Below are 19405 nucleotides of genomic sequence, written 5' to 3'. Positions count from 1 at the left end.
GTGTAGTTTACATTGGACCTTATTCTCAAGGATAACGGAGCCATGATACACAAACAGCCTACTTAACGGGAAAGGCATTTCTATGGTATATCTTTAAAGGCTCTGTCCCAAGGTAAGATGATATCAGGAATGGATTGGCAGAGATTAATATGTAGTACCTCTCAGGTAGCCTATGTCCGTAAACTTACACATTTAGCCGCAAAATACACTGTGTTTTGGTCTTTTCAGTAGGAGTAACATTGTAACATCGACCTTTGTTAAAGTTATAGCCAAATGTAGCCTCCTTTTTACAATATCCATGTGCAATACATAGCCTGTATGAACACACAAATAAAGCCTTTTGAGAATAATATTGTTTTTCATGGTTTGTCACGTTTACACTATAGTATGTTAATTAGACAAGAGGACTTGAGATCATGCTTTATGCTCTTTTTCAATAACTTTTGCGCACCCACACCTTTGTTGACTAAATCAATGACCCAAGTATCAAATAGAGTAGGGTGTTCTTATTATTTCAAATGGGAACCATTGAAATATTTATGCTCTGAAATGTTTATTTGTCTTTAATATTGTTCAATTGGATATTGCTTGGTGGAGCGTGGGATAATTTTTCACGTTAGGTGGAGAACAATAGGCTACATTAAACACTTTGAACGGGTCAACCAACGTCTTATCAAAATATACAGAGGTACTGTTCAAGAAAGCATGTTCTCATTGTTGTAAACTAATTATTTGCTGGGATGGAGGAAACGGTGACGCAACGGCCCTCAGCTGAGAAAAAATATTATATATTACAAAGTATGACAGCTGTTTCGATATTGGTGTATTGGCAATGGGCCATGAAATGGGTTGCTTGCAAACTGCAGACATTGGGCAACACCAGAGTGACAACAGTTTACAGGCTGACACGTTTCCTAATAAATGACACATAATGTTTACATGAAGAATATATTTCAAAGTTCTGGGGCATTGCCCATTAAATGCTTTGTGAATGTGTGAATGAAATGAGAAAGAAATGGCACCAGAGAGGAAGGGAAAGGTTAATGAGAGGGAGAGTTTTCATCTAATCAGAGTGAACTTCAAGAGGAATAGAATTTCTTAATCAGGATAGACTTCCACCCTATACTTCCACCCTACCACTCACCCTATCCTTCCACCCACTCTATCCTTCCACCCTACCACCCACCCTATCCTACCACCCACCCTATCCTTCCACCCATTCTATCCTTCCACCCTATCCTTCCACCCACCCTATCCTTCCACCCATCCTATCCTTCCACCCTACCACCCACCCTATCCTTCCACCCTATCCTTCCACTCTATCCTTCCACCCTACCACCCACCCTATCCTTCCACCCTACCACCCACTCTATCCTTCCACCCTACCCACCCACCCTATCCTTCCACCCACCCTATCCTTCCACCCATCCTATCCTTCCACCCTATCCTTCCACCCATCCTATCCTTCCACCCTACCACCCACCCAATCCTTCCACCCTATCCTTCCAACCTATCCTTCCACCCTACCACCCACCCTATCCTTCCATCCTATCCTTCTAACCTATACTTCCACCCCATCCTTCCACCCTATCCTTACATCCTATCCTTCCATCCTATCCTTCCAACCTATCCTTCCACCCTACCACCCACCCTATCCTTCCATCCTATCATTCTAACCTATCCTTCCACCCTATCCTTCCATACTCCTGAGACCAGAATGGACTCCACTCTTCAGTGTCGTAAGAGCATCCTCCACTAATCTTAGCTTGACTCTGTATCATTCTATGCCACAGTGGGCTATACGTCGCTGCCTTGACCACCTTCCAGAATCATTTGCCCAGGGTCGGACTGGCCATCTGGCGTTTCGGGGAAATGCCAGATGGGCTGTTCCAATTTAAAGCCTAGTGGGCTTGTCAAATATTATTTTTTAGCAACATGATAATTATCTGGCTAATAATGGGAACTCGAGGAAAAAATAGTCTGGTGTATTAGAAATGCCAGATCCATTTTTTGATCCCAGTCCGACCCTGCATTTACCTGTGCCCTGCACCGTTCCATGTATGCTCCCAGGCTCTGATGGCAAAACCTGGCCATTGTTCAACAAAAGGCAAGGCTGGGCTCTTCAATACCATGAGTTACCGCACTCCCGCTCATCCAAGTAATAGCTCTCCCTCCCCAATGGGACCTGCATTAGTTCTGGCAGCCTGTACCCTCAGAGGACTATCACATTCACCCCTCCTTTCAGTCTTTAACACCCTTCTTCTAGAGAAACGAGTATGTTTTCTTAGGATAAAACTAACAAACAGATGCTAGTCCAAAGGGGAGTCTGGTGAACACTAAAGTGCCCAAAGCCCATTCAGGGCTCAAGGTGTCATGTGGGTCTTTCTGTCCTTCAAGCATGAGAAATGGATGCATACTATCTCTCTTCGTGTTACGTTGAGTGTTGGTAGGAGGTTTTGAGAGTAAGGGGAGTGGAAGGGCAAGGGGGTTTATCTTACTGATAGCCTTTTGAGGGTGCAAAGATTTTTATATTTTTTTATTTAACCTTTATTTAACTTGGCAAGTCAGTTAAGAACAAATTATTGTTTACAATGACGGCCTAGAAACAGTGGGTTAACTGCCTCGTTCAGGGGCAGAATGACAGATTTTTACCTTATCAGCTCAGGGATTTGATCTAGCAACCTCTTGGTTACCGGCCCAACACTCTAACCACTATTCTCCGGGGCAGCAAGGATCAAGGCCTGATCCACGTCTTTTAGCAATGACAAATACAATACAGACAACAATAGGCACTTCAACTCGTCTAAAGCAAAGAATAATTCATATTTTACTGGGTGACTTTCACTTTTACTTGAGTCAAGTAAAAATGACTCAGGAAAAATGTAAAGTCACCCAGTAAAATACTACTTTAGTAAAAGTCTAAAAGTCTTTGGTTTTAAATATACATAAGTATTCAAATTAAAGGTAGTTGCTAAAATATACTTAAGTATCAAAAGTAAAAGTATAAATTGTTTTAAATCCCATATATTAATCAAACCAGATGGCAAGATTTAATTTTTGTATTTACAGATAGCCAGCAGAACACTCCAACAGTAAGACAATAATTTACAAAGAAAGCATTTGTGTTTAGTGAGTCTGCCACATCAGAGGCAGTAGGGATGACCAGGGATGTTCTCTTGATAAGTGTGTGAATTTGAAAATGTTCTTGTCCTGCTAAGCATAATAAATGTAACAAGAACTTTTAGGTGTCAGGGAAAATGTATGGAGTAAAAAGTACATACTTTTCTATAGGAATGTAGTGGAGTAAAAGTTAAAAATATATATAAATAGTAAAGTAAAGTACAGATACCCCACAAAAAATACTTAAGTAGTACTTTAAAGTATTTTTACTTACACCACAATATTTTTGTGATAATGGTGCGATCAGTTGGTTGTAGTTTTGGATAGAGCAGACCATACATTTTTGTGATAATGGTCGATCAGTTGGTTGTAGTTTTGGATAGAGCAGACCATATATTTTTGTTAGTTGCATGTGTGACATAACTCCGCCAGTACTATTTATGATATCATTATTAAAGATTATACCGTTTGTAATTTTGTTTCTCCCCCCCAAAAAAATATATATATCAATTTGTATATTTGAGTTTAACCACAATATTTGTTGTAATATGTGTTCTGTCGTTCAACCAGCTTTCTATCGCTTGTTTTAAAAATAGCGATATTCTGTAGATGATTTCATTTCTCATGACCTTTGTCTTGCTGCAGTTGTTAACTAGGCCTTCTTGCTTGCCAAATGACTGGATTCTGTCATATTTTTGGCTCGTAGATGTTGGTGTGTGATAAAAGAGTTGTCATCGGTGAAGTCAAGATCTTAGTAAAATACAAGGTCCATCGTATACCTCTTGCCTGATCTTCTGTTGTTCGCCCGCGAGTAGGGCTGAAATTACACAATCTTAACAAACTCCAGACTTCACAGCAAAGCTCATGTTGTTCGTTCCCACAGTGCATGAGAAGTTGCTGTAGAACTGTTTTATGATGTTAACGACATGGGTGGAGATTCCAGAAATTCTTAATATGTTCCATAAGCTTCCGCGGAGGATGTTGTCTAAAGTCTTCTGGAAGTCAATAAAGTTGATGTAGAGCTTCCAATACAACTCACTACATTGCACAATAATGTTCCTGAAGCTAAATATCTGGTCTGTAGAGCTCCTTCCTCCCCTAAAACCCGCTTGTTCGCTCATAAGCACTTTGTCTACAGCTGAAGACATCCGTTGTACAATAATCTTGCAATATATCTTGTTGGGAACTGATACCCATCCTGATCCTTTTAGTATCTTTCCTTTCATTCAGATGTCACTGAAGATTTTGAACAGCTCTGCATTGAGGTTATCAGGACCAGGAGCTTTTCCATTCTTTAGTGGACTTGATGGTAGTGATTATTTCTTCTTCGGTTGGTGGGTCGGTGTTTATGTTTAGATCTTCTGGAGCAGTTTCAGGTGTGTTAATTAGATCCACAGGGGGTTGGTTCTCTGTTGAGAACCTCTGAAATGTTCTGTCCACCTTGCTTCCTGTTCATTTTCTGTATTTGACTTGAAGTTTCAGCCACAGATTCGGTTAATTAATTTGTATACTGTTCCTTAAACGCTTTTGTCTCTTCTTACTAGCCTGCTGTCTCTTCTAACTAGCCTGTTGTCTCTTCTAACTAGCTTGTTGTCTCTTCTAACTAGCCTGTTGTCTCTTCTAACTAGCCTGCTGTCTCTTCTAACTAGCCTGTTGTCTATTCTAACTAGCCTGTTGTCTCTTCTAACTAGCCTGTTGTCTCTTCTAACTAGCCTGTTGTCTCTTCTAACTAGCCTGTTGTCTCTTCTAACTAGCCTGTTGTCTCTTCTAACTAGCCTGTTGTCTATTCTAACTAGCCTGTTGTCTCTTCTAACTAGCCTGCTGTCTCTTCTAACTAGCCTGTTGTCTCTTCTAACTAGCCTGCTGTCTCTTCTTACTAGCCTGTTGTCTCTTCTAACTAGCCTGTTGTCTCTTCTAACTAGCTTGTTGTCTCTTCTAACTAGCCTTTTGTCTCTTCTTACTAGCCTGCTGTCTCTTCTAACTAGCCTGTTGTCTATTCTAACTAGTCTGTTGTCTCTTCTAACTAGCCTTTTGTCTCTTCTTACTAGCCTGCTGTCTCTTCTAACTAGCCTGTTGTCTATTCTAACTAGTCTGTTGTCTCTTCTAACTAGCCTTTTGTCTCTTCTAACTAGCCTGTTGTCTCTTCTAACTAGCCTGCTGTCTCTTCTAACTAGCCTTTTGTCTCTTCTAACTAGCCTTTTGTCTCTTCTAACTAGCCTGTTGTCTCTTCTTACTAGCCTGTTGTCTCTTCTAACTAGCCTGTTGTCTCTTCTAACTAGCCTGTTGTCTCTTCTAACTAGCATGTTGTCTCTTCTTACCGGCCTGTTGTCTCTTCTTACTAGCCTGTTGTCTCTTCTAACTAGCCCGTTGTCTCTTCTAACTAGCCTGTTGTCTCTTCTAACTAGCCTGTTGTCTCTTCTTACTAGCCTGTTGTCTCTTCTAACTAGCATTTGGTCTCTTCTTACTAGCCTGTTGTCTCTTCTAACTAGCCTTTTGTCTCTTCTAACTAGCCTGTTGTCTCTTCTAACTAGCCTGTTGTCTCTTCTAACTAGCCTGTTGTCTCTTCTAACTAGCCTGTTGTCTCTTCTAACTAGCCTGTTGTCTCTTCTAACTAGCCTGTTGTCTCTTCTAACTAGCCTGTTGTCTCTTCTAACTAGCCTGTTGTCTCTTCTAACTAGCCTGTTGTCTCTTCTAACTAGCCTGCTGTCTCTTCTAACTAGCCTGCTGTCTCTTCTAACTAGCCTGTTGTCTCTTCTAACTAGCCTGTTGTCTCTTCTAACTAGCCCGTTGTCTCTTCTTACTAGCCTGCTGTCTCTTCTAACTAGCCCGTTGTCTCTTCTAACTAGCCCGTTGTCTCTTCTAACTAGCCCGTTGATTTTTCTGTACTGCTCTTCCAATTTCTGTTTCAGACTTTTTGATTTGGCATCTGTTGTTTTCTCTTACAGGTTCCTTCTTTCTTCAATCATTTTCCATGTTTCTGGGGTGATCCATTCCTCAATAATTTCCCATGTTTCTGGGGTGATTAATTCTTCAATAATTTCCCATTTTTCTGGGGTGATACATTCCTCAATTTCCCATGTTTCTGGGGTGATCCATTCCTCAATCATTTCCCATGTTTCTGGGGTGATCCATTCCTCAATAATTTCCCATGTTTCTGGGGTGATCCATTCCTCCGTAATTTCCCATGTTTCTGGGGTGATCCATTCCTCCATAATTTCCCATGTTTCTGGGGTGATCCATTCCTCCATAATTTCCCATGTTTCTGGGGTGATCCATTCCTTGCATTGCCCCCTTCTCTGTCCATGGTTTCCTTACTGCTTTTACTGTAAGCCTTAATCACTTTCTCCCACTTCCTATCTATATATATATATTCCCCTCTTAATCTTCTTCTTCTGTGTTGTTTGAAAGGGCTTAAGACTTGTTGCGAGCTTGCATTATGAAGGTTTTCTTGATGGTTTGGTCTCTCAGCATGCCAACATGTTGGTGGTCCTGAACGTTTCAGCTGGCAGTCACAAGATGGTGGTCACTGGCAACATCGGCCCTTCTTCGCAACTTGACATCCCTCAGCGAGCTTCTCCACTTGCCGTTGATCATCAGGTGGTCAATCTGGTTTGCCTCTTCCATTAGGAGAGTACCATGTCAGCTTGTGGATATTCTTGTGGGGAAACTGGCTATCACCAGGTTATTTGTGAAGCAGAATGTTGCCAGTCTGTCACTGTTATCATTCATCTCTCCACAGCCGTGCTTCCCCATTGGTCTCTCGTAGTTAGTGTTGTCGGTGCCAACCTTTGCATTCAGGTCACCAATGAAGAGGAGCAGGTCTTGAACAGGTGTCTTCTCTACTTCAGATTGGAAGGTGTTAAAGAACAGGTATTTTTCTTCATATTTGGCATCGTTTGTGGGAGCATAACACTGAATTATTGTTAGTTTGGTATGTTGTCCATTGAGTCTGTGTCACGACTTCCACCGAAGTTGGTCCCTCTCCTTGTTCCGGCGGCGTTCGGCGATCGAAGTCACCGACCTTCTAGCCATCGCCAATCCACTTTTAATTTTCCATTGGTTTTGTCTTGTCTTCCATCACACCTGGTTCCAATTCCCTCTGTTCTCCCCCCATGTCCTTGTCGGTAATTGTTTATTGTAGTGCTTATGCACGGTATGCTGGTATTTACCGGGTTTTGTTTGACCCATTTATTGTATTGTTCTGTTGACGGTGGTTTATGGATATTAAACGACACCGTTGTGAATCAGTTTTCACTCTCCTGTGCCTGACTTCTCTTCCGCCAGTACGCACCACACTACAGAATTACCGACCCAAACTATGGAGTCAGCAGGAGCAGGTTCCCGGGTATAGGGGTGGAGGAGCGCGTCCGGGAGCAGGTACCCCGGGTATAGGGGTGGAGGAGCGCGTCCGGGAGCAGGTACCCCGGGTATAGGGGTGGAGGAGCGCGTCCGGGAGCAGGTACCCCGGGTATAGGGGTGGAGGAGCGCGTCCGGGAGCAGGTACCCCGGGTACAGGGGTGGAGGAGCGCGTCCGGGAGCACGCAGCAATGCTCCACCATCTTGGCACCACCATGAACCGCGTTGTCCAGACAATGGACCAGTGGGAGAGACAGGGAGTTCTTCCAGCACCTCCACCAGCACAACCGGGGTCTCCCCTGTGCGCCCCTCTTCGTCCTGGTCCCAGTGGGATTCGTCTCTCCCTGATTCAGGAATACGACGGAAAGGCTGCGAACTGCCAGGGGTTCCTTTTACAACTGGACCTATACCCGGCCACCGTCCACCCGACTCCGTCGGGCCGTGAGATGGTGTCCCTCGTCTCGTGCCTCACCGGGAAAACCCTGGAGTGGGCCAACACCGTGTGGAGAGAGGGAGATGCGGCATTGGACCAGTTTGAGGAGTTCACCCACCGTTTCCGGGCAGTCTTCGACCACCCGCCCGAGGGTAGAGCGGCGGGTGAACACCTCTCAAATCTGAGGCAGGAGGACGAGGAACGCCCAGGAGTTCGCCCTGGAGTTTAGGACCCTGGCTGCCGGCGCAGGATGGAACAACAGGGCCCTGATCGACCATTACCGCTGCAGTCTGCGCGAGGACGTCCGTCGGGGAGAGACACCACCCTCATGTTCGACCAGCTGGTGGACCAGTCCATCCGGATGGACAAACTGCTGGCTACCCGCAGATGTTCAGATCGGGGTCTGGTGGTTCCATCCTCCCGCACCCCCTCTCCGATACCCATGGAGCTGGGAGGGGTGGTGCGCAGGAAGACCAGAGGGAGTTCCAGCTCGTGCACCATTTGTGGCCGCAGAGGTCACACTGCCGGTCGGTGTCGGGTTGGTTCCTCTGGGGATCGAGGCAACAGGCGGGGCACTCTGGCGTCACCCCAGGTGAGCCGGCACCATTTTCACCCAGAGCCCTCTGTTGCACATATTTTTGTGTATGTCACTTTCCCTGAGTTTTCCCCGCATTCCCAGCATAAGGCGCTCGTAGATTCAGGTGCGGCTGGGAATTTTATTGAAGAGCGTTAGCCCATAGTTTAGGGATCCCCATTGTTCCCGTGGATGTGCCCTTCCCCGTTCATGCCTTAGATAGTCGACCATTAGGGTCAGGGTTGATCAGGGAGGTCACCGCTCCTTTGGGCATGGTGACGCAGGGGGATCACAAGGAGAGAATTAGTCTCTTCCTTATTGACTCTCCTGCATTTCCCGTGGTGCTGGGCCAGCAGAGCAAAACATTTTTGGGACTGTATCAACAGTGGACTAATGATAAAAATACCAGAATATAGTTTGAGTGGATTATTTCTTTAATGAAACATTGAAATAAGCATTACCATTTCTTGCTAAGTCATGCCATGTAAATATAAGCCTTTTACTATTACTTATTATCGATAGGAAATAGAAGGTAACCACTGAACATGCTAATTCTGCTGTTGTCAAATATGCTACTGCCACTCCAGAGAACCACATAGACTTTGTCTCCTTTCACCAGGTCTAGTGTGACTCCATTGGTCCCGCTGTGGTAAATATCGGGTTTTGGGTTGGCAGTTTCATAGACGGCAGCCATGTTCACACCGTTCTTTAGCAACGCTGCATTCGCCTTCCCTGAATTCCCAACATTGCAAGTGAATGTGAAGTAGTAGGCCCCTCTCACAGGTGCAGTAAAGACACCTGCATCAGGTGGGAAAGCAAGATGGACAAAAACAACTTTGTGTGATTATGACACAACAGAATATGGACATAAAAACACCTCAGTAAATAGATTAAGGTGCAATCTGTATCGTTCATCATTGCCAGTGGCAACTCAAGGTATTACAAACACTTTCAGCCAAGAACTGAAAGATTAAACAAACTAAGTCCCATCCCCTCAGTTCACAAGTGCAGGACAGCGCTTGACACGAAATGAAGTCACAGATTGCATCTTTAATATAATGCTGAAATACTTATCTAGTGGGTAAATACCTGTATCTGGGTTATATGCTTCACCAATGTTTGTAGTGACCTTTTTATACACCACAGTGGTGTACTTGTCGAAAGGTCCTAAGTGATAATGTTCATCACTGACCCTAACTGAAGCGGTGAAGGCCACCTTTGGTTTGCCTGTAAAAATACATTATGTTCAGATTACTACACATCAAACGTTTGAAGCCAGATAGTTTGACAGCCAGAACTTTTGCATTTCTTTCCAATGATACTGTGAAATAATGACAGAGCATGATGAACACACACTTCCATTGACCATGCATGCGTGCACAAACACACTGTTCCTACACGCCCGTAGGAATACCGACACACACCGTTCCTACACGCCCGTAGGAATACCGACACACACCGTTCCTACACGCCCGTAGGAATACCGACACACACCGTTCCTACACGCCCGTAGGAATACCGACACACACTGTTCCTGCACGCCAGTAGGCATACCGACACACATAGAGAAGCTAAGTCTAGGGACAATGATAAGTAATGCCCTTACCATTATACTCACTCTCCAGTTTCTCCACCCGGGCTGTCAGTTCCCTCAGCAGCCCGTCAACCTCACTCTCCGTCTGAGTCTCAACCATACAACAGCAAAGCAACACCACCACAGCCAAAACAGACTCCATCGCAGGGCTTTCAACGAACTGGGTGGGAGAGGATTGCTGAGATGTCTGACTGCTCCTCATATGTTGAAATAGATTGGTTTATTTAAAATGTAACCAGGGTTGCAAAATTCTGGGAACATTTCAAAATTCCCCAGCTATTGCAGAAATCCTGGCTGGAAGATTCCTGGAATCAGATGGGAATAAGCAGGAAATCCTGGACTCCTCCAACCGGGATTTCTGGACCACCTGGGAATTTTGCCGTAATTACCAGAATTTTGCAACCCTGGTATCAGCAAAGTTCACTCCACTCTGTGCGTCAACAAATGACATCACCGACCCTGTAATAGAGCAATAAAGACAAAAGAAAAGCATATTTTGATTAAAGGAGCATTCCACAATATGTCCATAAAATGTATGTCTATGTTTTATCTATAGAAGTAAAGGAAGAAAAGAACTAAACATAATACCCGTAGGGCCAACTGACAAAACCTTGAAATAGCAGATATTGATGATAACAAGAAATACACCTGTTTCTCTATCACCAATGTTTTTTTTAAAAATGTTATAAACATTCTTGAGACATGGGTAGGTAGGATCCTTATTTTTGTTTTATTTTCCAGAACAGAACAAAAAGCATTTTATTTAATCAAGTTATGTGGACAAAACTGTTTTCTGTGAGACTGCAGTATGTATGGTACATTCAGTTTCTGAGTGTTGAAGTGTGCCACTGGCTATCCTTAAAAAAAGAAAATGGTTCCGTCTGGTTTGCTTAATATAAGGAATGTGAAATGATTAACACTTTTACTTTTGATACTTAACTATATCTAATACCAAATCCTTTTACTCAAGTAGAATTTTACTGGGTGACTCACTTTCACTTGAGTCATTTTCTATTAAGGTACCTTTACTTTTACTCAAGTATGACAACTGGGTACTTTGTCCACCACCGACACCAGCGTGTGGTACTGTTTCTCCAGTGCTGGTCCTCGTGGATTCAGAGCTAGTCCACCTGACTTCACTCACCTCCAGGACCTGTAGCTTGTATCTCCTCATTTTGTTGGAAACCCGTGCCAGCTTTCTGGACTCAAACATTGTTTAAATATTATAAAAGCCAAAGTGCAGTTTGTTTTTGGTGTTCAGTGCTCCCATTAGTCAGTCACTAGTTTCCCGTAGGCTTTCACTGATGGTGCTCATACAAGTCTGGGACACTGGGAGATTTTTGCATCCAATTGTAGAATTGTGATTTGTTTTTGCGGGTTGGGGTTGTTAGTCCCATGGCCAACAGTCCAACCTTTCTGTTTTCAGGAGTTGTTGGAGATGATTTGTTAGTCCTCTCCCCTGACATTTTGTCTTCCTGGTGATGGATTACAGTCTCATACAACGTGAGGCCAGACAGGCTTTAGGTTGTGTACAAGCAGCCCCGGTGCGTCAAGTCTAACCAACTACTGCTATGTTGGTTTTACCAGTTCATACCAGCAGCGCAAAACATTTTGGGACTGTATCAACAGTGGACTAATGAAAAAAACACCAGAAGACATTTTGAGTGGATTATTCCTTTAATGAAACGTTGAAATAAGCATTTCCAATTCTTGCTAAGTCATGCCATGTAAATATCAGCCTTTTACTATTGCTTATTATCGATAGGAAATAGAAGGTAACCACTGAACATGCTAATTCTGCTGTTGTCAAATATGCTACTGCCACTCCAGAGAACCACATAGACTTTGTCTCCTTCCACTAGGTCTAGTGTGACTCCATTGGCCCCGCTGTGGTAAACACCGGATTTTGGGTTGGCATATTCATAGACGGCAGCCATGTTCACACCGTTCTTTAGCAACGCTGCATTCGCCACCCCTGAATTCCCAACATTGCAAGTGAATGTGAAGTAGTAGGCCCCTCTCACAGGTGCAGTAAAGACACCTGCATCAGGTGGGAAAGCAAGATGGACAAAAACAACTTTGTGTGATTATGACACAACAGAATATGGACATAAAAACACCTCAGTAAATAGATTAAGGTGCAATCTGTATCGTTCATCATTGCCAGTGGCAACTCAAGGTATTACAAACACTTTCAGCCAAGAACTGAAAGATTAAACAAACTAAGTCCCATCCCCTCAGTTTACAAGTGCAGGACAGCGCTTGACACAAAATGAAGTCACAGATTGCATCTTTAATATAATGCTGAAATACTTATCTAGTGGGTAAATACCTGTATCTGGGTTATATGCTTCACCAATGTTTGTAGTGACCTTTTTATACACCACAGTGGTGTACTTGTCGAAAGGTCCTAAGTGATAATGTTCATCACTGACCCTAACTGAAGCGGTGAAGGCCACCTTTGGTTTGCCTGTAAAAATACATTATGTTCAGATTACTACACATCAAACGTTTGAAGCCAGATAGTTTGACAGCCAGAACTTTTGCATTTCTTTCCAATGATACTGTGAAATAATGACAGAGCATGATGAACACACACTTCCATTGACCATGCATGCGTGCACAAACACATTGTTCCTACACGCCCGTAGGAATACCGACACACACCGTTCCTGCACGCCCGTAAGAATACTGACACACACTGTTCCTGCACACACTGTTCCGACACACATAGAGAAGCTAAGTCTAGGGACAATGATAAGTAATGGCCAACATTACCATTATACTCACTCTCCAGTTTCTCCACCCGGGCTGTCAGTTCCCTCAGCAGCCCGTCAACCTCACTCTCCGTCTGAGTCTCAACCATACAACAGCAAAGCAACACCACCACAGCCAAAACAGACTCCATCGCAGGGCTTTCAACGAACTGGGTGGGAGAGGATTGCTGAGATGTCTGACTGCTCCTCATATGTTGAAATAGATTGGTTTATTTAAAATGTAACCAGGGTTGCAATATTCTGGGAACATTTCAAAATTCCCCAGCTATTGCAGAAATCCTGGCTGGAAGATTCCTGGAATCAGACGGGAATAAGCAGGAAATCCTGGACTCCTCCAACCGGGATTTCTGGACCACCTGGGAATTTTGCCGTAATTACCAGAATTTTGCAACCCTGGTATCAGCAAAGTTCACTCCACTCTGTGCGTCAACAAATGACATCACCGACCCTGTAATAGAGCAATAAAGACAAAAAAAAGCATATTTTGATTAAAGGAGCATTCCACAATATGTCCATAAAATGTATGTCTATGTTTTATCTATAGAAGTAAAGGAAGAAAAGAACTAAACATAATACCCGTAGGGCCAACTGACAAAACCTTGAAATAGCAGATATTGATGATAACAAGAAACACACTTGTTTCTCTATCACCAATATTTTTTTAAAAAATGTTAAAAACATTCTTGAGACATGGGTAGGTAGGATCCTTATTTTTGTTTTATTTTCCAGAACAGAACAAAAAGCATTTTATTTAATCAAGTTATGTGGACAAAACTGTTTTCTGTGAGACTGCAGTATGTATGGTACATTCAGTTTCTGAGTGTTGAAGTGTGCCACTGGCTATCCTTAAAAAAAGAAAATGGTTCCGTCTGGTTTGCTTAATATAAGGAATGTGAAATGATTAACACTTTTACTTTTGATACTTAACTATATCTAATACCAAATCCTTTTACTCAGTAGAATTTTACTGGGTGACTCACTTTCACTTGAGTCATTTTCTATTAAGGTACCTTTACTTTTACTCAAGTATGACAACTGGGTACTTTGTCCATCACCGACACCAGCGTGTGGTACTGTTTCTCCAGTGCTGGTCCTCGTGGATTCAGAGCTAGTCCACCTGACTTCACTCACCTCCAGGACCTGTAGCTTGTATCTCCTCATTTTGTTGGAAACCCGTGCCAGCTTTCTGGACTCAAACATTGTTTAAATATTATAAAAGCCAAAGTGCAGTTTGTTTTTGGTGTTCAGTGCTCCCATTAGTCAGTCACTAGTTTCCCGTAGGCTTTCACTGATGGTGCTCATACAAGTCTGGGACACTGGGAGATTTTTGCATCCAATTGTAGAATTGTGATTTGTTTTTGCGGGTTGGGGTTGTTAGTCCCATGGCCAACAGTCCAACCTTTCTGTTTTCAGGAGATGTTGGAGATGATTTGTTAGTCCTCTCCCCTGACATTTTGTCTTCCTGGTGATGGATTACAGTCTCATACAACGTGAGGCCAGACAGGCTTTAGGTTGTGTACAAGCAGCCCTGGTGCGTCAAGTCTAACCAACTACTGCTATGTTGGTTTTACCAGTTCATACCAGCAGCGCAAAACATTTTGGGACTGTATCAACAGTGGGCTAATGAAAAAAACACCAGAATATAGTTTGAGTGGATTATCCCTTTAATGAAATGTTGAAATAAGCATTTCCAATTCTTGCTAAGTCATGCCATGTAAATATCAGACTTTTACTATTACTTAGTAGTGATAGGAAATAGAAGGTAACCACTGAACATGTTAATTCTGCTGTTGTCAAACATGCTACTGCCACTCCAGAGAACCACATTGACTTTGTCTCCTTTCACCAGGTCTAGTGTGACTCCATTGGCCCCGCCGTGGTAAATACCGGATTTTGGGTTGGCAGTTTCATAGACGGCAACCATTTTCACATCGTTCTTAAGCAACTCTGCATTCGCCTTCCCTGAATTCCCAACATTGCAAGTGAATGTGAAGTAGTAGGCCCCTCTCACAGGTGCAGTAAAGACACCTGCATCAGGTGGGAAAGCAAGATGGACAAAAACAACTTTGTGTGATTATGACACAACAGAATATGGACATAAAAACACCTCAGTAAATTACATAAAGGTGCAAGAGACTGAGAGTCTTATCTAGTGGGTAAATACCTGTATCTGGGTTATATGCTTCACCGATGTTTGTAATGACCTTTTTATACACCACAGTGGTGTTCTCGCCGAAAGGTCCTAAGTGATAATGTTCATCATTGATCATAAAGGAAGCGGAGAAGGCCACTTTTGGTTTGCCTGTAAAAAGACATTACGTTCAGATTACTACACATCAAACGTTTGAAGCCAGATAGTTTGACAGCCAGAACTTTTGCACTTCTTTCCAAAGATACTGTGAAATAATGACAGAGCATGATGAACAGCAACTTCCATCATGCATGAGTACACACACACACACACACACACACACACACACACACACACACACACACACACACACACACACACACACACACACACACACACACACACACTGTTCCTGCACACCCGTAGGAATACTGACACACAGTGTTCCTGCACGCCCGTAAGAATACTGACACACATAAAGAAGCTAAGTCTAGGGACAATGATAAGTAATGGCCAACATTACCATTATACTCACTCTCCAGTTTCTCCACCCGGGCTGTCAGTTCCCTCAGCAGCCCGTCAACCTCACTCTCTGTCTGAGTCTCAACCACACAACAGCAAAGCAACACCACCACAGCCAAAACAGACTCCATCGCAGGGCTTTCAACGAACCGGGTGGGAGAGGTTTACTGAGATGTCTGACTGGTCCTCATATGTTGAGTTAGATATATATGGATTGGTTTATTTAAAATGTAACCAGGGTTGCAAAATTCAGGCAACTTTTCAAAATTCCCCAGCTATTGCAGAAATCCTGGCTGGAAGATTCCTGGAATCAGATGGGAATAAGCAGGAAATCCTGGACTCCTCCAACCGGGATTTCTGGACCACCTGGGAATTTTGCCGTAATTACCAGAATTTTGCAACCCTGGTATCAGCAAAGTTCACTCAACTCTGTGTGTCAACAAATTACATCAAACCGACCCTTCACTTTTTTACGGTAATAAAACATCAAAGACATAAAAGCATATTTTGATTAAAGGAGCATTCCACAATATTCCCATAAAATGTATGTCTATGTTTTATCTATAGAAGTAAAGGAAGAAAAGAACTAAACATAATACCCGTAGGGCCAACTGACATAACCTTGAAATAGCAGATATTGATGATAACAAGAAATACACCTGTTTCTCTATCACCAATGTTTAAACCAATAAAACAACATTATAGAGACATGGCTAGGTTGGATCCCTATATTTGTTTTATTTTCCAGAACAGAACAAAAATGATTTTATTAAATCAGCTTATGTGGACAAAACTGTTTTCTGTGAGACTGCAGTATGTATGGTACATTCAGTTTCTGGGGCTCCTTGGTTACATAAGCGAAAGAAATTAAATTCAACTAAACATATTGTCACGCCTGCTCTTCCCCCGTGGCGCTCGAGGGCACCTGGCTCACCAAAACTTCTCACTCCTGCCATCATCATTACGCACACCTGCCTTCCCCCCGTCACGCGCATCAGCGATTATTGGACTCACCTAGACTCAATCACTTCTGTCATTACCTTCCCTATATCTGTCTGGTTCCCAACTGTTCCCTGCTTCTGCATTGATTGTCATATATCCTTGTTTACCCATGTGCTGATACTGTTCCTGTCCTGTTACCTGTTTGTTCCTGATTAAATGTTGACTCCCCGTACCTGCTTCTCATCTCTGGCGTCGGTCTTTACACATATGCTCTAGTACAGTGTGCTCAGGCTCACTGTAGTTAGTGCTGGGTATCTTAGTGGGGGGGATTCCTATGCATCTGTGACATCTGATAAACCAGTTTTACTGTATTGGTGATTAAGAACCTTTATAAATCATACATTTGTAAAAACCTTCAGAATCCTGTTTGCATAAACGTTGGAGAAACGCACCTGCAGTATTTCCTGAAGGAAGACGAGCATCAGTGTTTGATTATAGTACATACATTCCTACAAAACTTTACAATCATTATACATACAAAAAGCAAATGGTATGCTCTCCTCACATTGGAAAGAGCAGGACACCAGTGAATGTGCTCCTGTATCCATTATCATAGATGCTGTTGTCACTCCAGAGGATAATGTTAACATGATCACCTTCATCTAACTGCAGTATTACACTATTTGACCCCATGCTGTCAACATTACCATTTTCAATCACTGCAGTCATATTTTGGCCATTCTTCAACAGGGCCGCATTCACTTTTCCTGTAGTCCCAGAATTGCAAGTGAACGTAAAGTAGTAGACCCCTCTCACCGGTGCAGCAAAGACACCTGCAGTGCAGAGAGAGGAGATGCATGCAATAGATGCATTCATTTCAACATCATACTCGTGATAAACATGAATTCCTTTTGGTTCAATTTATATGGAATAGTTGACTTGCATGTTTGATGTCCGAAGGTATATCAAAGCCCTCTGAGCTCATATTACAACTCAAAATAAATTAAATTAGAAACAGTAATTATGCTGTAAAATAAACTACCTGTTCCAGAGTTGTAAGCTTGGCCAATGTTTGTGATAACATTTGTGAATATCAGGGTGGTGTCAATATTAAAGGGCCCTCTGTGTTGAGATGATGGGAAGAGTGATGCTGAGAACGCCACCTTATGTCTCTCTGTGAGGAAACAAGTGTAAATTATTTCAAGAACACACACACACACACACCAAAACTGATTGAAATTAACTTTGGCTTTAGAAGGACAGGCCATTGAGGCAATTCCCAATATTACAAAATGTAGCAAGAACACCATCATATCGTACTCAGTTACTCACTCACCATTACCTGCCTTCTCCAGATTTTCCACTTTGGCACTAAGTTCTCTCAGCACAGTGTAGATGTCCGATCGGGAGCCGGTGGTGCCTGCCACTTCACCGAGACTCTCCATCAGCTCTTTCATCAAGTTTCCTACTTTGTCGTCAAAGCAATGAGGGATTTTGTTTGTGACGTTTCCCTCACTACTGCTCTCAACTTGCGCACCAGACAGACTACAGCAGCTCAGCAACAGCAGCAGAACACAGACAGCCTCCATCTCTTAATAAAGCAACAAATGAAGGTGTTTGTAACTCGTCATTCCTGTTGGCTATTTATACACATGACTGGTAAAACAATAACATCGGGTTCCATGGGAAAGGAGTATACTAAAATAATAATTATTCTTCAGAACCATAAACTAAACATTAACTAGATGTTTCTCATCAATTTGGCATCTGATTTAACCCTATGCAGATATTTGTAAGGATACAAGTGAGTGTTTTTGGCCTGTGTCCCCACCCCCTGAGCAGCCATTGGACTCCTCACTGGTCATTAGAAATATGTAACCATATTACGAGGAAGTTAACCACAGAAAAAAAAGTGTTTGTCCCGTCTCAAGTAATAAGTAATGGTTTTATCTGACTGATTGTAGATTAGATAGGCAACTATGAATCAGATAAGATGTAAAACATTCTCAGATAATAAAAATTGGTTCCTCATCCTTGCATGACTCTTCCAAGGTTTAGGAATGTTTACTCAAGGACTGACCAGTCAAATACACTAAATGAAAATTGCCATGGCGCCCAGTCTCTTCCAACTCCTAGTATCTCCTTGGAGTGGACCCCAAGTGAACCAACTACCACTTCTTACTACATTTACTTAGCCAGGACGGTCCACTCAGTAACACTTGCCCCTGTTCACCCATTTAACCCTAATCCATTAGCGATACCGTGTTTATAGACATGCTGTTAGCATAGATTCTAACAGCAAACAGTACACAACTAGTAGAGAAGCAACCAGAACAACCTCATGAGCCCCTAAGAGCATCGTGTCCCACTAGCAATGGTTTCGTCTGCACAGCAAGTGAAAAGATGCCAATACATACATGGATTCAGAGTAGGTCGACTGAGGCAAAGAGGATCAGGACACCTAGGTCTTTGCAATCACCTTTGAATCATTGGGTGGGTTTTACGTAAGCCTGATAATATTGAGAGTGGACAGTGTTAGCAGCAGAGGCGTTTGTCCCCTTCAGGGCCCTAATCTCTGCAGGTGTCGAAGTGAAAACGAAATGACTTATAGTCATCAAAATCCCAATATACACAAAGCCCCACACAAGCACACAGCTAGAGGACATCCACCACCACCAGCCAAGGTCTCAAGGGCTGTCCCTGCATGCCACTAGGGAACACTGAACCACTCAAAAAGGATGACGTGTGGCTATAGGATCCATGCTTTCAATCAGTGTACTACATACCATGTGAGACTGGGACAACAGAGCCCGGTTCAGTGATTGATGCCAATTTCTACAGACGTGAACAATTTACACTCACACTTGTGTCATGAAGACTAACCCAGAGACACCAAGTAGAGTTGTTTGATGTATATTTGTTAAGATGTTTGGGCCTATTTTAAGCCTGGGGGTAA

The 19405-nt window shown here is 43.0% G+C and overlaps 3 protein-coding genes across 5 annotated transcripts; all 3 read right to left on the bottom strand.

The window, feature by feature from the left end:
• Window positions 1–8899: 8899 nt before the first annotated feature.
• Window positions 8900–10274, bottom strand: LOC139414934 (complement C1q-like protein 2). Of its 2 annotated transcripts, none has more exons than XM_071162581.1 (3): window positions 10090–10274; window positions 9573–9710; window positions 8900–9281 (listed from the first exon to the last, which is right to left on the bottom strand). In XM_071162581.1, the coding sequence occupies exons 1-3, from the start codon at window positions 10217–10219 to the stop codon at window positions 8989–8991; spliced, it is 561 nt and encodes a 186-aa protein (XP_071018682.1). In that variant the 5' UTR covers window positions 10220–10274; the 3' UTR covers window positions 8900–8988. The 2 variants fall into 2 exon arrangements, with proteins under 2 accessions (XP_071018682.1, XP_071018683.1); XM_071162582.1 differs by having other exon boundaries at window positions 10102–10274.
• A 1461-nt stretch (window positions 10275–11735) lies between these two features.
• On the bottom strand, window positions 11736–13125 carry LOC139414932 (complement C1q-like protein 2). Its single transcript, XM_071162578.1, has 3 exons — window positions 12868–13125; window positions 12410–12547; window positions 11736–12118 (listed from the first exon to the last, which is right to left on the bottom strand). Exons 1-3 carry the CDS (start codon window positions 13043–13045, stop codon window positions 11823–11825), a joined length of 612 nt encoding a protein of 203 aa, XP_071018679.1. The 5' UTR covers window positions 13046–13125; the 3' UTR covers window positions 11736–11822.
• Window positions 13126–14500: 1375 nt separating this feature from the next.
• On the bottom strand, window positions 14501–15722 carry LOC139414933 (complement C1q-like protein 2). Of its 2 annotated transcripts, none has more exons than XM_071162580.1 (3): window positions 15521–15722; window positions 15019–15156; window positions 14501–14882 (listed from the first exon to the last, which is right to left on the bottom strand). In XM_071162580.1, the coding sequence occupies exons 1-3, from the start codon at window positions 15636–15638 to the stop codon at window positions 14590–14592; spliced, it is 549 nt and encodes a 182-aa protein (XP_071018681.1). In that variant the 5' UTR covers window positions 15639–15722; the 3' UTR covers window positions 14501–14589. The 2 variants fall into 2 exon arrangements, with proteins under 2 accessions (XP_071018681.1, XP_071018680.1); XM_071162579.1 differs by having other exon boundaries at window positions 15509–15715.
• Window positions 15723–19405: the final 3683 nt, after the last annotated feature.

The sequence above is a fragment of the Oncorhynchus clarkii genome, chromosome 8 (genome assembly GCF_045791955.1).
Source record: "Oncorhynchus clarkii lewisi isolate Uvic-CL-2024 chromosome 8, UVic_Ocla_1.0, whole genome shotgun sequence".
NCBI lineage: Eukaryota > Metazoa > Chordata > Actinopteri > Salmoniformes > Salmonidae > Oncorhynchus > Oncorhynchus clarkii.
The sequence above is the reverse complement of the archived record's forward strand: the minus strand, read 5'-3'. Positions and strand labels throughout refer to the sequence as shown.

Coding starts and splice junctions, on each gene's coding strand:
- LOC139414932 (XM_071162578.1), bottom strand. CDS start 13,045: ATGAGGAGCAGTCAGACATCTCAGCAATCCTCTCCCACCCAGTTCGTT. Junction 12,548..12,867: donor CCGGGTGGAGAAACTGGAGA/GTGAGTATAATG, acceptor GTATTTTTACAG/GCAAACCAAAGGTGGCCTTC. Junction 12,119..12,409: donor AGCATATAACCCAGATACAG/GTATTTACCCAC, acceptor CACCTGATGCAG/GTGTCTTTACTGCACCTGTG.
- LOC139414934 (XM_071162581.1), bottom strand. CDS start 10,219: ATGGAGTCTGTTTTGGCTGTGGTGGTGTTGCTTTGCTGTTGTATGGTT. Junction 9,711..10,089: donor ACTGGAGAGTGAGTATAATG/GTAAGGGCATTA, acceptor GTATTTTTACAG/GCAAACCAAAGGTGGCCTTC. Junction 9,282..9,572: donor AGCATATAACCCAGATACAG/GTATTTACCCAC, acceptor CACCTGATGCAG/GTGTCTTTACTGCACCTGTG.
- LOC139414933 (XM_071162579.1), bottom strand. CDS start 15,638: ATGGAGTCTGTTTTGGCTGTGGTGGTGTTGCTTTGCTGTTGTGTGGTT. Junction 15,157..15,508: donor ACTGGAGAGTGAGTATAATG/GTAATGTTGGCC, acceptor GTCTTTTTACAG/GCAAACCAAAAGTGGCCTTC. Junction 14,883..15,018: donor AGCATATAACCCAGATACAG/GTATTTACCCAC, acceptor CACCTGATGCAG/GTGTCTTTACTGCACCTGTG.